This window comes from Chelonoidis abingdonii, unplaced genomic scaffold (assembly GCF_003597395.2).
Source record: "Chelonoidis abingdonii isolate Lonesome George unplaced genomic scaffold, CheloAbing_2.0 scaffold0008, whole genome shotgun sequence".
Taxonomy (NCBI): domain Eukaryota; kingdom Metazoa; phylum Chordata; order Testudines; family Testudinidae; genus Chelonoidis; species Chelonoidis abingdonii.
In genome coordinates, this window is record NW_027424269.1 from 115617 (window position 1) to 132119 (window position 16503).

General features: G+C 58.1%; 2 protein-coding genes across 2 annotated transcripts in view; one reads left to right on the top strand and one right to left on the bottom strand.

The window, feature by feature from the left end:
- Positions 1-16503, top strand: part of POLR2G (RNA polymerase II subunit G) — a 197474-nt gene that overhangs the window by 80221 nt on the left and 100750 nt on the right. The gene's annotated exons all lie outside the window — the stretch shown is intronic.
- LRRN4CL (LRRN4 C-terminal like) lies at positions 7990-9410 on the bottom strand. Its single transcript, XM_032799818.2, has one exon. The coding sequence runs from the start codon at positions 9408-9410 to the stop codon at positions 8550-8552; it is 861 nt and encodes a 286-aa protein (XP_032655709.2). The 3' UTR covers positions 7990-8549.

Here is a 16503-nt window from a genome sequence, read left to right on the forward strand (position 1 = left end):
AGCACGCCTTGGCTGCTTCACTTCTCTTGCCTCCCAAGCTTGCGGTGCTGCAAGCCTGGGAGGCGGGAGAAGTGAAGCAGCCGCGCGTGCTTGGGGAGGATGCGGGTCAGGGGTGAGCTGGGGCGGGGGGTTCCCCTGCATGCCACTCCCCCCCTTACTTGCTGCAGGTGGCCCTCCCCATGGTCCCCTGCCCCAGCTCCCTCTGCCTAAATGCCAGCGGCCATGGTCGCTGCTGAAGAAAATGCCACCCTCCAAATCCTAGCGCCCTGGGCGACCGCCTAGATCACCTAAATGGTTCCACCGGCCCTGGACGTGACTCCCCGCCCTAACCCACTGGGCCCCTAACCCCTTCAACAACCCCTCCGCCAGGATTCTCTTACCCAATCCCTGCTCGCTACTGTTTCAGGACCTTGCTGATGCCTTCACAGATGCGCTGCACCTTGGCGTTACTGTCCACGTAGCCATCACCGTTCTATGGGACCAGGGGTTGGGTCAGTCTGTGCTGCCCGTGATACCCTGCCCTTCTGCCCAGGCCCCCCTAAATCTGGGGATGTGTACCCCTACTCCACCTCCCAAAACAGGGATGTGCCCCCAGCACAGTGCCCCCCAGCATCCCCAGAGCTGGGGATGTGCCACCAGCACAGCGCCCCTCAGCATCCCCAGAGCTGGGGATGGTGCCCCCAGCACAGCGCCCCTGACCAGCCCCTCCAAAACTGAGGATGTGCCCCCCTGCACGGTGCCCTGTCCAGCCCCCCAGCTGATGATGTGCCCCCCAGTGCCAAGGATGTGCCCCTCAGAGCTCTCAAAGCCAAGGATGTCCCCCCTGCAGTGTGCCCCCCAGGGCCAGGGATGTGACCCCAGAACAGTGCCCCCCAGCATCCCCAGCCGGGAAGTACCAACATACAATGCCTGCTGGGTACTCACGAGCTTGGAGTGCAGGACCTGGCCACTGTCAGGGAGAAGAATCTCGAAGGCCCCAGAGCCAGGGGCCATTTCCCCTGTCTGGAGAGAGAGGGAGTGTGGGTCAGCAGGCTTGGGGAAGCATGGAGACTGAACACCAGAGTGGTGGGCCCTATGGAGAGATGTCCCGGAGTGGGGGTGAAACCTTGAAAAGCCACTGGGCATGTGATCCCCACACAAATCTGGGCGATGCCCTTGGGGGCTCAGGTGAGCGGAGTGGGGCTCCCTGCTCTAACTTTGCCCTGCTGGTGCTGGAACAGCTTCCAACCTTGATTCTCTGTCCCACCAAACCCAAGCCCCCCCACCCCCCACCCCTCCTGCACCTGGTCCCCAAGTCCCAGCCTGACCCCAGTTACTCACAATCTCCAACTGCTTTGGGAAGCGTTTCTCAAGGAACTCCTGGAGCTGCAGGAACTAGGGGGAGCAGAAGGAGAGATGGGGGGAAGGTCAATGACTTGGAGTAGGGGAGGGCCCCACCAATGCTTCCCTTTCCCCAGCCCCAGAGAGCCTGTTAGGCCCACAAATCTCCCCTGTGCCCTACCTTTTGGCATCACCCAGGGCACCCCACTCTCAGAGAGGGAGACACCACCAGCCATTGGGCCCAGGTCCTTCTGCAGGAGGGACCCCGGGGACGTGTCTCTAGGTGGAAGGGCTGGGAACCCCAAGGAACCAGCCCCCACATATGAAGGCATGAAGGGACAGTGAAAGCCAGGGGCACATGGGGGCACTGGGAGGGCACACAGGTGGAATGGGGCACAAAAGCAGTGTCTCTCACACATGTAGGGGGATGCTCTTTACTCACCCGGGTTCTGTATCCTCAGCTGCCACTACAAGGGAAACAGAATCCAGCATCAGTGTGGAGCGGACCCATGCTGAAAGGGAACCAGTGTGAGCAGGAAGGCTGGCATTTGGGCAGAGGCCCAGTGCTAGAGGTGTCAGACTTGTGGGGGTGAGAAGGGAGGCAGGGACCCAGTGCCTAGGGTGGGCTGTGCCCTTAGGGGGGCAGTTGTGGGTAGGAGGTGCCCAGGGAAGGGGGCAGTGCTAGGTGAGGGGTGCCCATGGGGGTGCAGAGCTGTATGGGGTGTGTCTATGGGGCCAGTGCTGGGTGAGGAGTACCCATGGGACATGTAGCTGGGTGAGGGGTGCCCATGGGGGTGGTGCAGGGTAGGGGTGCCAACAGGAGTGGCGCTATAAGGGTATGCCCATGAGGGTGGTGCTGAGTGAGGGGTGCCCACGGGAAGTGTAACTGGGTGACAAGTGCCCATGGGGGCATAGCTGGGTGAGGGGTTCCTTGAGGGGCAGTGCTGGGTGAGGGATCCCCACGGGGGTGGAGCTGTATGGGGTGTGCCCATGGGGGTGGTGCTGGGTGAGGGGTGCCCATGGGGAGTGTAACTGGTTGAGGGGTGCCCATAGGGGTGGAGAGGGGTGAGGGGTCTCCATGGGGGTGGAGCTGTATGGGGTGTGCCCATGGGGGTGGTGCTGGGTGACGGGTGCCCTGGGGCAGCAGTGCTGGGTGGAGGGGCCCTGGGTAGGGGGTATCGGTGGGAGTATCTCTGCCACTCACCAGAACGTGATCCGCACTTGGAGGCATGGGGCAGCCATGGTGATGCCGGACCCAGCAGGAGAAAGGGAGTTAACAGCTCGGAACCAGCCTGGACCAGAGCAGTCCATTCATCCTGCCACGGGGGGAAAGTGACGCCAAGGGCAACTTCCCCACCAGGAACCGATTCCTCCCCCCAGCCTCCTAGCAGCCTTCACCAGGGCTTGGGGCCAGGGGAATTGGGAGGGGGGCGCGTCTCTCAGGTGAAAGCCCCTACCCCCCCTGTGGATTGGTCTGGGACAGGTCTGTGGGGCATCCCAGTTGCTTGGCAACCTCCTGAAAATTCTATGTGGGGGGCGATGCCCACAGGCCCTGTCCCTTGTACCTCTCACAACTCTGCCCTCTACCCCTGCCCCCCATGCCAGATTGTTTCCCACCCCCAGCATCCCTCCCCATAACCTGCCCGCCTCCCATGCTCCCTCTTCCCCTTCTGCTCCCCCTTTGCCAGCTATTTCCCCTGGATCCTGCTCCCACTGCCCCACCCAGATCCTGCTCCATTTCCCTGGCTCCAGCCATCTGCGCAGGGCTAACCCCCCAATGCTTGCAGAATATCTTGTGGGGATCCTGAGTGACCCCAAGTGCAAGGGAGTGGAGGGAGATGGTAGGGGTTGTCACAGCCTGTCCTTCCCCCTGCCCCTCCTCTGAATGGACACCTGGCCATTGTGAGGGGACGGGGACCCAGCTGCCAAGCCCCCTGGGTCTGGGTTGAGCCAGGTCATTGCTTCCAACCCTGAATCTCTAAGTGCCCTCCCAGGTGGGCAGCCCCCAGGTCTGAGCCCTTGTTAGGGCTATGGAGACCCCACAGTCTGGCTGCCTTATACCTTGGAGCCAGCACTCCAGTTTGCCAAAGCCCCTTGTGCTTGGACATGTCTCCCAGGCCACGTGTTCTCCAGACATTTCTCTCCAGAGGCCCCTGGACTGCAGGTGCTCCAGTCATATCTCCTCTCAGTCCTCTGGGCCACAGGTGCTCCAGACACATCTCCCCACTTTTGACCTGAGTGGTTGGTCAAAGCCCAGGGCCATGGGGCTGATTCTAGCTGGGACGAGCCTGGACAACAGAGTCTGGGCCCTTTGGTACAATTCTGTGTATTTACATGGACTGTACAAAGTCCTGTTCCCCCCAACACAGGCAGCACCAAACAACAGGCGGCAGTGTCCTTGCTCACAGCCCCAGACAGAGCCTCTCCCCACCCCCCACAAAGCACTCTAGGTTTGCTCCTGGCTTGCGCTGCCAGCTGGTTCTTCAGACTTTGTCTGACTCTTGTTTTGACCTGCTTCACTCTTACCCAAATACCCCGGAGAGCCCTCTGCCCACATAGGCCAAATTCCCGGGCGGGCTGGCTAAGGTGGGTGGGGATCCCGAGCTGTCTCTTACAGCACTCATCAATTAGGAGGGGCAGTCACAACTGTTTAAGGAGATTTACCCCATCTGGCAACAGAACAGGGGCTTGGCCAAGGCATTTCTGAACCACAGGCACATTGCTTTTAACCAAACCACCTAGAGATCCACATTGAGTCAACGGATACGACGTAGAGCCCTGACTGCAGCTCCCTGCCCCAGGTTGAACTCACCCATCCTGGGAGGCCTAAGTGTGTCCAGCATCTTTAAGCGGAACGATGGACTGGCCTCACTTAGGGAAGCCTCTCAACTTAAAATAATCTTGGACCCTCCTTTTCCCATGTGCTTCTGTCGGGGGACATGCAGGCTCCAGCTGCTTCTGTTGAGTGGGTCAGTCCAAGGTAATGGCCCTATGGGTAGCAAATATCAGAGGGGTAGCCGTGTTAGTCTGGATCTGTGAAAGCAGCAGAGAATCCTGTGGCACCTTATAGACTAACAGAGGTTTTGGAGCGTGAGATTTAGTGGGTGAATACCCACTTCGTCAGACGCAGGACGCAGGTAGCAAAGGCACTCCCAGCAGGGGAAAGCCAGTCTGTCTTGTTGCCATCAAGTGATCAAGACGTATGGCATAGTCTTTCCATTAGGTGTCCAGCCCCCACTGCACAATGGATGTGTTAATTAACTATGGACATGAAAGTCACACTCCTCCGGGAAGGTCCCGATACGCAATGCTGCATTCACAGACCCAGGAGGAGGTCACACCGGGTTATAGACATTTCTCCCAATCTGCCACAGGAAGTATCATGAATTTACACCTAGGGCTGAGATGGGAGCCAGGATTCCTGAGTTGTATCCGCAGCTCTGAGAGAGGAGTATGATCTAGTGAGTGTGAACAGGGCAGGCTGGAAGCCTGGATTCCAGGTTCTTTTTCCAACTGTGCCCCTGACTGTTTTGTGTCTGTCTTTCATGACTGTAATATTCTCTGAGCTCTCCAGCCAAAGGGAAGTATCCATGTGTGTGTGAAGTGCCAAGTTCTCACCCCACACCCATAGTCACTGCCCTAGAGAGTGGGTCAGGCTGGGAGTCCCATGGCCAAGGAGTGGGGTACCTGAGGCTCAGTGTCCGGGGCCTCAGGACAGGCAGCCCCTTCAACCAGGCTTCAGGGCCAAACAGTTGGGGGTTCCCACCTCAGCACTGGACACAGCTACCCCGGGGTGGGGGGCAGGGTGGATTGTTGCCCTGAATGCCATGAAGCACCTTCCCCAGGGCAGGCCCATCATGGGAATGGGCTGGGGCTCATGCTTCCCCATCATGGCTTTTCCTGTCCCATCCTCTGCTCTGCTTCAGCAGGACACCTTTCTTTTCCTTCCCTTCCCACGGCCCCTCCTGACACTACTCTCGACTACCTTATGGCTCAGCTAAACTGCCCCCTCCCATGCCTGCTGGGACAGAGCCGGTGGCCTTGGCCCACGGCCCAGGGCAGTGTGGGGAGGTATGTAGGTCAGACAGGAAACTCTCCAAGCAGGGAATGAAAGAGGCTTTGTCCCGTCCTCCCCCCTCCATCCTCAATCACTGGTGCCACCCTTAACCCTCTGTGCACTGGGCTGCAGACAGCATTGCACAGCGCCAGGAGTGCCGCAGAAGCACACAGCATGTGTCCGGACAGGCCAGGGGAAAATGCACATGCATGGAGGGGGAGGGGGTTACAAAGAGTGTGTCTTTGTGTGTGACATGGTGTTTGTGTGGAGGGGGTGGGGGTGTGTGTTACAATGAACATACGTGTCTGTGTGAGTGTCTGACTGTGAGTGGGGGTGACGTGTGTAACATGCTGTGTGTTTTTCTGTGACCATGTGGATTGGTGTGTGATATGTCAGTGAGAGTATATGGTACAGTGAGCGTGTTCCAGTGAGGTGTTTGTGTGTGTGTTATCTGGAGTGTGTGTGTTACAATAAGTGTGTGTAAATGAGTGTGTGTGTTATAGTGATTGTGTGTTACGGCATGTGTCAATGAGTGTGAGTGTTCCAGTGAGTGACTGTGTGTGTGTCAGTGAACATGTTTCAGTGTATGTGTGGGAGTGTTATAGTGAGCATATGTTGGAGTGTGGTGTGCGTTTGTGTTACAATGAGTGCATCAGTGCGTTTATGTTACAGTGAGTGCATCAGTGTGTCGTGTTGCAGTGTGTGTGTGTTGGTGCATGTGTGAGCATCAGACCCAAGGCGTTCACAGCTTTCAAGGCTAGGGTGACCAGATGTTCCGATAAAATGAGGACTGTCCCGATTTTGAGGAGTTTGTCCCGCGTCCCGACCAGAGTATGGTCAGTACGCCATTTGTCCTGATATTTTGTTTCCTAGTCTTCGGCAGCAATTCGGCAGAGAGTCCTTCAGTCGCAGACAGTCTTTGGCGGTATTTCGACGGTGGGTGATTCTGTTTTTGGCAGCAAGGTTTTATTACCCCCACCAAAATACCACTGAAGACCATCTGTGACTGAAGGGCTCTCTGCTGAATTGCCACTGAACTCCCAGATGGGTGAGTGTAAAAAAAAACCAAAAAACTATATTTTCCACTTAACATCCGGTCACCATATTAAAGGCAGACAATTGTCCCAAAACTCAAAGCTCTTTGTAGTCAGGCGCTGCCTGGGAAATCACTACACCCTCAAAGTGCCTGAGTGCCCAGCAGCGAAAGCCCCAGACACACACACTGCTACCTGGCCCTTCCCACAGCGTGCCCTAATGCAGCATGAGGGGCAGATCCTGGGCTCACACCCCAGCCTGAGCACTCACTCCCCCATGGCAGGGGAGTGCCATATCAGTGTCTGTGAGTAAGTGTCAGGGTGGTGCTGGGAAGCCATGCCAGCTCAGAGGGTGCTCAGCATCTGGCATGCGAGTGACTCAGGGCTGGCTTCTGAAGCTGCCCACCATTGAGACCTGGGTTCCACAGCACTGCAGCCAGTATGGTGAGAGCATGGAAAACCTGGCCTGACAGTGAGCATCTGAGAGCATGCATGTGACACTGTGCCTGTCAGTGAGGGGCCTGGAGGGGAAGGGGCTGGGCTTTGGCCCCCTTAGCACATGCTGTGTGTGCATGTCCGTGCGTGTGGCATTCGCAGTGCCTGCATCTGGATGTCATTACAAATATCTGCATGTTTCTCTGTACGTGCCACTCTCTGTGTGCACGTTACTCCACGTGCTGCATGTCTGTGTGAGCAAGTGCCAGGAAGGGAAGTGGCTGCAATTTGGCCCGTTATTACACTGTGTCCCATACCAGTGGGTTCCTGTGCCAGAGGACGGTGATGTCTCCCCAGATTACACAACTTGCAGCATAAATGGCTGCGTCACAATACAGAGCAACCCCTTCCCCCACTGCCTCATCTCAGTGTCAATCCACTCTCAGGGGTCCCTCTGGTTTCAGCACAGCTGGGGCTCAGGACACACACATAGGAGGGCTGGACTAGACAGAGGCATCTCCCCATCTCCATGCCCAGGCAGGCCCCTTAGCACTGGGGTGGCCCAGCCCTGAATGCGGACGGTATCAGATCCATGCATTCAGCCCTGCTGGCCAGTGCAGTGAGGGTGAGCTGTGCCCCAACACCTCCTTCCCACCTGTGCCTGGGACCTGCAGAGCATCCCCCAACACGCACCATCTGTCCCGGGCTGCCCCTCGCATACCAGGGCACCATGTCTTCCCCAGCAGTCAGGGCATGGAGCTGGGTCGTTCCTCAAGAACCCCTAGAACGAGGAGGGCGGGGGCTGCTCCTCATTCTCATTCCCTTCTGGGCTGGGGCCCTCTCACACACATCTGGGATGGATCATGTTTTCCAGGCAGTGGTTCAAGGGCCCTTGTGACACTGCTGGGTGTGGCTGTGAGCAGAAACCCCAGCAGAGCTGGGTCCAGACAGACTGTCCAGGAAGTGGGGGTAAGAGTCCCGCTGGGGGCGGGGGGGTACCGTGATGATTCACTGTTCCATGCAACCTGGAGGAGCTGGAGGAGACGAGGGACAAACCTGCAGCCAGGACATTGCTTCTGGGCTTTATTCAACACGAACAAGTTCACATTGCCTGCAGCACAGAACACCCGCAGCCTCCCCACCCCAGTGACCAGCCCCCTGCCATGGCTCCTTCCGCGACCGCGCCATCCTACTTATGGGGGGGCAGGTGGTCCCAGGGTTCAGCCCCGAGGCCAGACATGCAACAGCAACTGGGGTGACCTCCCCCCACAACAAGCAGAGGGAGCCCCAGGCAACTCCCCCACTCACTGGAGCCAGCACAGGTGGTCCGGTGCGGGATGGGATCGTTACTCAGAATGATTCATACTGGTTGTCAAGGGCCTCTGCCTATACGTCCCTCTGCCCTGCCCCCCATGGGGCCTCCCCACAGCCCTTGATGCTTCAGGACCCCGCCACCTTTCACTATATAAATATATAAATAAATAAATAAATAAATGTTATGGGGAGGGAGCCTCAGGACCTGAGCAGCCTCACCCCATGTGGAGTGGAGGAGGGCATCATGCTCTGGCTGGGTCAGGTGGTGTCCACCGCTAACTTCACATCTCTGCCAGCCCTGGTCCCCACTCCACTGGACAGTCCAGGGGGGCTGACTCTGAGCCAGGCCACCAGTGTATGCGTCTGGGGGCTGGACAGGTCAGGTGCCCCTACAGCTGCTCCTCGCCCTTGTATAAGCCATTGGCCACCCCACTTGGCCCCACCTCCCCATCCAGGATGTTGTCCTGGGAGCCATGGAACTGCCGTCTCCTCGAGCGCAGGGCAAAGTGCCAAGTCAGCGTGGCTACCACCACCAGGCCGAACATGGCCGCCAGTCCTGCCGCCACATATGCATAAGGAAGCTGGGGCGCCAGGGTGCGGATGGTGCGGCATGGTCCATGGGGCCGACTCCCATCGTCAGTGGGGCTGGCACCAGCCTGGTTGGCTGCCATGACACACACCAGGTAGGAGGTGCTGGGATGCAGCCCCACAAGCACTGCCATCCGGAAGGTGCTGTTGAAGATGGGACCAGCAATGGTGTGGCCCCCATCAGCCTGGTACATCAGTCGGTACTCCCACACTGTGGAGGAGGGGGCACACCAATGCAGGCTGGCCCCAGACTCAGTGACTTGCACTGGCCCCAGCTGGGGTGGCTCTGGGGGCACATCTGGGCCAGTCACCCCAGGGCACAGGCAACCGGTATCCTTGCTCAACTCTGCACAGGCTGTCTGCAGGTGGCGGCAATGGTGGTAGTCACAAGGCTGATGGGGTGGGTGCTGGGAGCTAGGCATCTTTGGGGTATCCAGGGTGGAGAGGTCCTCATAGCTGTAATAGTCTGTCCCCAAGTTGTGCTGGGGCGTGAGAGAGGCAAGGAGGCTGCTCTCCTGAGCACGGAGCCAGGGCCAGTGGCTCTGGCCCTTTGGGGGAAGGGGTAGGGAGCCTCCCATGCTCGTCGGAGCCCCCCCTGGGCACAGGATCAGGAGGCAAGCAACTGTGAGGACTGGAGCCGACAGTCCCAGGAGGATGGTCATGGTTCCTGGAAGAGAGTGGACAGTGTGAGTGCCTGAGGTGAGATGATGCTACAGGATACTGGGGGAGGTATGATTCCGCCATCAGAGCACTCTGCCCCAATCCTGCCTCCTTACAAGATCCCAGGGAGCTATACAGTCCTTGGGAGCCAGGGCAAGGCATTGCCCCACTTCACACAAGAGGAAACTGAGGCACAGACAGGCAGGAACTCACACAAACTGCCAGTCAGTGGTACAGCTGGGAACAGAAACAAGGCTTCCTGACTCCCAATCCATGCTCTAGACCCCACTCCCCTCCCAGGGCTGGGGACAGAACCCAGGAGTCCTGATTCCCAACCCACGCTCCCACACACTAGACCCCACTCCCCTCCCAGAGCTGGGGACAGAACCCAGGAGTCCTGATTCCCAACCCACGCTCCCACGCACTAGACCCCACTCCCCTCCCAGAGCTGGGGACAGAACCCAGGGGTCCTGATTCCCAGGAGTCCGTTTGTCCCTACTGGGGGCTGGAACTGAAACCACAACTATCAGTAGGATAATACTGTCTATGTGCTCCTTGGGGGCTCCATCCCACAGGCTCTTCCGCAGGGGAAGTGGGGGGCTGGCTGTCCCCACGCAGCAACCCTCACAAGGCGACACCCCTGGGGCTTTGGGGAGCCAATGGCCTCCAGGCAGGTGTCCCAGGACTCTGAGGATGGGGGTTCCCTGCAGCTCCGGTCTCACTCACCCGCCGCTGCCTGTAGCTGGATGGGGACCGGCGTCAGGTCACTGGGGCCACAGGGCTCTGGTCTCCAGCGAGACAGGGCTCAGCGCTCGGGCTCGGGGGTCTCCTCTCTGGGGTGCCGGGAGAGCGGGGCTGGCACCGCTCGACTCTGCTCTCGCGTCTCGCCTGCTTCGCTCCAGCAGCTGCAGCAAGTTTTATCCCGTCGGGGAGCTGAGCTCATCCCCCGCCCCCAGCCTAGCTGGGGCTGCCGGAGGGCGGAGCGGCCCGGGGGCTCCTGAATGGGGGTGGGGGGTGAGCTGCAGGTGGCCGTAAGGAAAATAAAACTCTGCCTTATAAGGACATTTCGGTCCCTCCCGGATGATCCCCGCCCCGAGGCCGCAGAGATGGGGCAGGGAGCCCGGCCCTCCTCCCTCCCCTCGGAGTCACGGGCACTGTCAGGGCCGGCCCCGGGCGGGATGGACAAGGGGAAGCTGCCAGGCCACAGGTATCTGTTCCAGACAGACTCTTCCTGCCCTGGGCCAGCCCTGACAGTCAGGAGCCAGACAGACCCCAGGGACGAAGCCTGCAGCCAGGCCAAAGCATGGAGAGGGCTGGTAGCCAGGACCCCTGCATTCTAGCCTTGGCTCTGGTGGGGGCTAATGCTTAGAGCAGACAGCCTGGAAGTCATGACCTGGGTGCTGTCCCCAGCAGTGGGAGGGAAGAGCAGATTAGTGAGCTAGAACTTGGAGCCAGGATTCCTGGGTTCTATCCCTGACTCTGGTGGGGACTAATGGATTAGAGCAGCGAGAAGGGGGTGGGGCGTAGGATAGGTTTTATTCTCTGCCACTGACTCACTCTGTGATCTTGTCTCAAGGACTGGGGGACAAGCCTCCAGAGAGGCTCCATTCATTCCTGTTTCTAAAGCAGACACCAGCCAAGGTACATGACAAGAGGCTGGTGGAGCCAGCCACCCCTTACAGACAGTGCTGACCTCATCAGCATGTGTGAGCTCAGGAGAAGGTTAGAAAGTGACAGTCTGTTCCCTGGATCTCAGCCCCTAACTGCACTGTGCACAGTAGCCCTCCTGGGAGCCATGGGTGACTCATGTGGAGCAAAGGGAATAGGAGCCGCTAGGGTGGATGGGGAGGCTCTGCTCAGACAGACACACAGGGTGCATCACTGCTAGGACAGAGCTGCCAAAGGCAGCTTCTCAGCTCCTGGGGAAAGCCTGGATCCTGCTCAGAGCCATGGCTGCTCTAGGAGAGGCCTGGCTTGTAGTAGAGCTGGGTCTTCCTCACTGGTTGTCAGGGGAATACAGCCTAAGAGGCAGGTTATTAGTGTCTGAAATGCCACGAATGGTGTGACGAAGTGGGACTGTTCTTAATGTTTCCTCTGAATACTGTGTGGGTGCCTCAGTTTCCCCAATGCATTTCTTAAGTCTCCAGTGTGCATAAATGGCAAACACTCTGTATCCTGGCAACAAATGGCTTGGGCCTTTCCCCCTGCAAGGGAATAGCTAAAGTCAACAAAGAGATCAGGTGACCTCCTGGCCTGGGAAAGAGACAAAGGCCAGAAAGGAGGGGCTGGAGGGGAATTTTCAGTTGGGAGCCAGCTAGGGATGGGCAGTAAGTACAGATACGGTTGTCTGGCTCGCTGGGCCCCAGAATGGACCCGGCTGAGGGGTCCCGTTCTCTGTACCTACAAGCTCTGTTTTAGACCATGTTCCTGTCATCTAATAAACCTCTGTTTTACAGGCTGGCTGAGTCACGTCTGATTGTGAAGTGGGGGTTCAGGACCCTCTGGCTTCCTCAGGACCCCGCCTGGGCGGACTCGCTGTGGGAAGCGCACGGAGGAGCATATGCTGAATGCTCCAAGGTCAGACCCAGGAAGGTGAAGCAGTGTGAGCTTCTTGCCCTGAAGACAGTCTGCTCCAAGGGAGAGGAGGCTCCCCAAAGTCCTGACTACCTTTGTGGGGAGCAGTTCCAGAGCATCGCCAGGGGACTCCGTGACAGATGGGATGGGAGCCGTGATGCCAATGTCAGAGTCCTGGCTCCTCCCAGCCAGGGGCCTCATCTATACCTGCAACTTGCACTGGCTTAAAAGTGACAATGTGCCCTGCATGGGTGCTCTGAATCTAATTAAACCCAGGTTACTGCAGCTTGGCTCGGGCCTAGGACTCTGCCAAGTCAGCCAGCACCAGCCAACTGTTGTTTAACACAGACTGAGTAGATGCTGGAAACTCCAAACTGTGACAAGGTCATGAGTCAAGCTTCCCAAATCTCAAGATTTAAAAAGAACACTAACTGTTGCAATGTAGGAGCCCCGCACACCTCACCCTAGAGGCAGCTGCATCTCAGCACCAGGCAAAGGAGTCTTGCATAAACAACCTCCTTGGGCCATGCTAGAGGCAGCTGTGTCTCCATGCTGTGCAAGGGCTCCGGATCCCTCTATAAACACCCCCCTTGCTCCACTCCAGAGACTGCTGTATCTCAGTGCTGAGAGAAGCAAATTTTGCACCTAACCGAGTTCATTAACTGAGGTCTCTCCAGAGCTTTGTGTTCACCTGCTGGGGACTGGGAGAAGCATCATTAGAACTGTCTGGTGAGTTTTAATGTAAAATCATAGAATCTCAGGGTTGGAAGGGACCTCAGGAGGTCATCTAGTCCAACCCCCTGCTCAAAGCAGGACCAATTCCCAACTAAATCATCTCAACCAGGGCTTTGTCAAGCCTGACCTTAAAAACCTCTAAGGAAGGATGAAACCAGCCAGTCCCCAGCAGGGCTGAACGCCGCTGCCTGTCCCCCACCCCCTCACACTCCAGGCACTGGCTCAGCCTCAGGCGCCCTGGGGAGGCGCTCAGAATTAGGCAGGGTAGCAGCACCCATGCCCGGCGTGGCCCCTGATGTCAGATTTCCAAATGAGTATGATGCGGAGACAGCATCCTCACTGCAGCTACTGCGGGTCTGTACCACCAGCAGTTGTGCAGGGGTGCCCGGAGCCCAGCCCCTTGCCTTGGCCCCCTCCTGGGGCACTCTGCCTCCCCAGCGCCCACTCCCTTTCTCCTGCCCTGCCAGCGGCTGTGCACCAGGGGGCTCTGGGGCCTGGGCAAGGAGCCAGAGCTCATCCAGGCTCCGCTGGGCGTGCGCTCCTCCCCTCGGAGCGGGTATGGTCCGCTTCCAGCATCGAGCGGCTCGGAGCATCCTCAAGGTACCACGGACGCATTGAATTAGCCGCATCCCGGAGGAGCCACAGGGAGCAGAGCTGTCTGCAGGGCACCTGGGCACACAGGGGAGCCCATCCCAGAGTCTCTCCAGCTCTGGCAGCGACCGTCGAAGGTCAGTGCCCAGGGATTCCCTGACTGGCCCCTGGGCCGTGCCAGGGTACCCAAAGGGGCAACCAGCCTGGCGGGGGGGAGGTATAGTCAGAGCCAATGCGGGGCTGGATTGTGGATGAGGTCCCAGCCACCCTACAGCCTATCTACCACTCCTCCAAGTTTAGTGTCATCTGCAAACTTGCTGAGAGTGCAGTCCACACCATCCTCTAGATCATTAATGAAGATATTGAACAAAACCGGCCCCAGGACCAACCCTTGGGGCACTCCAGGCTGCTTTGGTTTTTACATTGGTTAGAGTAATTAGTTACTTCGTTAAAGCTGACACAGCAGGTCCTGATCCTGTACCAGGACCCCACTGTGGTGGTCAGGGATTACTCACTGCTGATGTTTGTAAAAGTCTGTGTCCAGCCCCAACTGACTGTGCAAAACAAGGAGAGCTTCTCAGCAGCCCGCCCACACTGTTTGGGAAGCTCTTAAAGGCATAGACCCTAATACCACAACCACGTGATAGGTGCTGTATGAACCCAGCAAGGGGGAGGGCGGCACACAGACAAGAGGTACAAACAAAAAGGCACTTGTTTAAAACACATGCTGGTGTTGTTAGTGGTGGATTGCTGCTGCACGGCCCACTGGTGTTTCTGAGCAAGGAGGCTTAGCCCCTGGGTGGTGTCCTGGTATAACCATGTGTGTAGTAGGGGAGGGGTTGGGTTACACTACTATAATTATACCACTACAAGCCCTCCTATGGAAGTGACTAGCCCAATCCAACCATCCCTAGCTCTAAACCAGCACATTTCAGAGTGCTTTATGAGAAACTGAGGGACAGAGATGGCCTCCAACTTGCCCAAGGGGACTGTGGCCAAGGTGGGAGTAGAACCCAGGTCTCCCAAGTGCCAGTGCAGCGCTCAACTCTAACCTTGCCTGGACAGGGATGAGCACCTGTGCCATGGTATACCTGCCCCATGGTAGAGGGCAGCACCACTCAATGACATTAGCAGAGTCAAAGCTGAACTTCATGGGTGCAGAGATAAGGTCTATGTTTCCAACCAACCTGAAGCAGAGGGACTGCAAGTGTTGAGATACAGAAACCTCTGTGGTAGGGCAGGAAAGCAGTTCATAGACAGAGCCTTCAATCACACTGCACCCCCAGGACATCCTTGGATTCCTCCCTTCTCCCTATAAGCTGCCTTGTTGTCACCTTCTCATGCCCCTCCATTACAGGACTCTGCAAGCCGCCCCCCACACCCTCCATCCAGGCCCACACACTGACCCCTGCCATTTCCCCCCCATGCCAGGAGCTCTATGTGCCCACTCAAGGATAAGCCAGAGTTGGGTACTTAATCCTAGCAAAGATTTGGAAGCAGAGAGAAACGGTCCTGTGTCAGGGCTCAAGCTGATCTCAGAGGATGTGACAACCTGAGGGGAGGTTACTCTACCTGTGCTACTGGGGGGTTCTTGCACCTTCCTCAGCAGCAGGTGAGGCTGGCAGCCAGTGGCTAGGTGGGGACTGGGGACAGAGCCAGCCTTCCCCTAGGTCCAGGGCGGCTCCAGGCACCAGCACTCCAAGCGCATGCCTGGGGCGGCAAGCCACAGGGGGCACCCTGCTGGTTCCTGCAAGGGTGGTAGTCAGGCAGCCTATGGGGGCTTGCCTGCGGGAGGTCCACCGGTCCCGTGGATTCGGCAGCAATTCAGTGGTGGGTACACTGAAGCCACGGGACTGGGGACCTCCTGCAGGCAGGCCGCCAAAGGCAGCCTGCCTGCTGTGCTTGGGGCGGCAAAAAAGCTAGAGCCGCCCCTGCCTGGGTCCCTGCTGTTAACAGGCTGAGCTGGCTGCACCAACACGTGTTATTCTGCAGACTCACCGAGAGCAGCCAGTGGGGCTATTGGGACTGCGCAGTCCCATTGATGACTCAGCTGGATGGGGAAATATTCCCAGAAGGGCCTTACAGGCTTAGCAGCCCACATGGAATTTACAAAGGGGCCTTATACCCCCACCAACTAATTGAAAGGGAAAAGGGCTTCAGGCTTCTACGTCACGCAAGGCCTAGAGGGGTGAATGCCTCACAGCAGGACAAGGACTGTGCCTCCCATTCCCTCCACAACTGGCCAACCAGTAACACCCATGCCTGGGCCAGCCCAGAGACAGCAAGGATGGCTGGGCCATGCGCTGGCTGGCAGTCTGGGGGCTTTGGCTGGGCAGGGAAGTTTTTGCCATCAATGTGACAGACTGGAGCAGCAGACAAGGATGAGGGAAAGCACAGGGTGCAAGGGGCAGCCCTGGCCACAGCAGCCTTCAGCCCCCTTCTGCAAGGCTTGAACTGGGCTGGGCTGATGGCACCAGACCATGTTCAACCTGAGTGCAGGGCAGTGGGGGCTCCTCTACAGTCTTTTTGGAGAGGATGGTCTACCTCCAGGGCAGGGACCCAGAGCTCTTCTTGCCCCCCGCCACTCCATGCTCCTCCAGCTCTGCCCTCTGCAACCCAACTCTCTGCAGGGGGAGAAACTTCCCCATGAGGCTATTCCTTGAAGCCCGCAGCCCCAAAGGGGGTAGGTGAGGGGTACAGGGAGAGCAGATACCTGCCCTGGTGCGTGGGGCTACTCACCTAGGCTGGCAGGCAGAGCAGTCTCAGGCGGGGCCTACAGAAGGGCAGCCAGAAGCTCACAGCTGGTCAAGAGATAGGAAGTGGAGTAGGAACCTGCTGCCTGAATTGCCCCCAGTGTACAGCTGGGCTTGGTGGAAGTGGGGGTGGAGCTTGAGCTGCCTTGAGGAGCTGCAGGTGGCTGTTCCCCTGTGGGTGGCAAACCCCTGCCCCCTCCCACCCAAGCCCTGCAAACAGGACACAAATAAGTGCAGCTGCCATGCTGGGAAAGCACCATTGCACTCCCCCCTCCCCACCTCCTTAGCTTCCAGCCCAAGCCCTGTGAGGCTGGAGTCAAACAAAGGGGAGTTCCTGTACAGCAAGCACCCCTGCACCACTCCTTACAGCATCCTCTGCTGGAAGAGGCAGTCTGGCAGCTACAATGTTCTTCTTCCACCACCCCAGCACGAGGGCAAAGGC

What these genes read in the sequence shown, in the direction of transcription:
- LRRN4CL (XM_032799818.2), bottom strand. Translation starts at nt 9,410, where the DNA reads ATGACCATCCTCCTGGGACTGTCGGCTCCAGTCCTCACAGTTGCTTGC.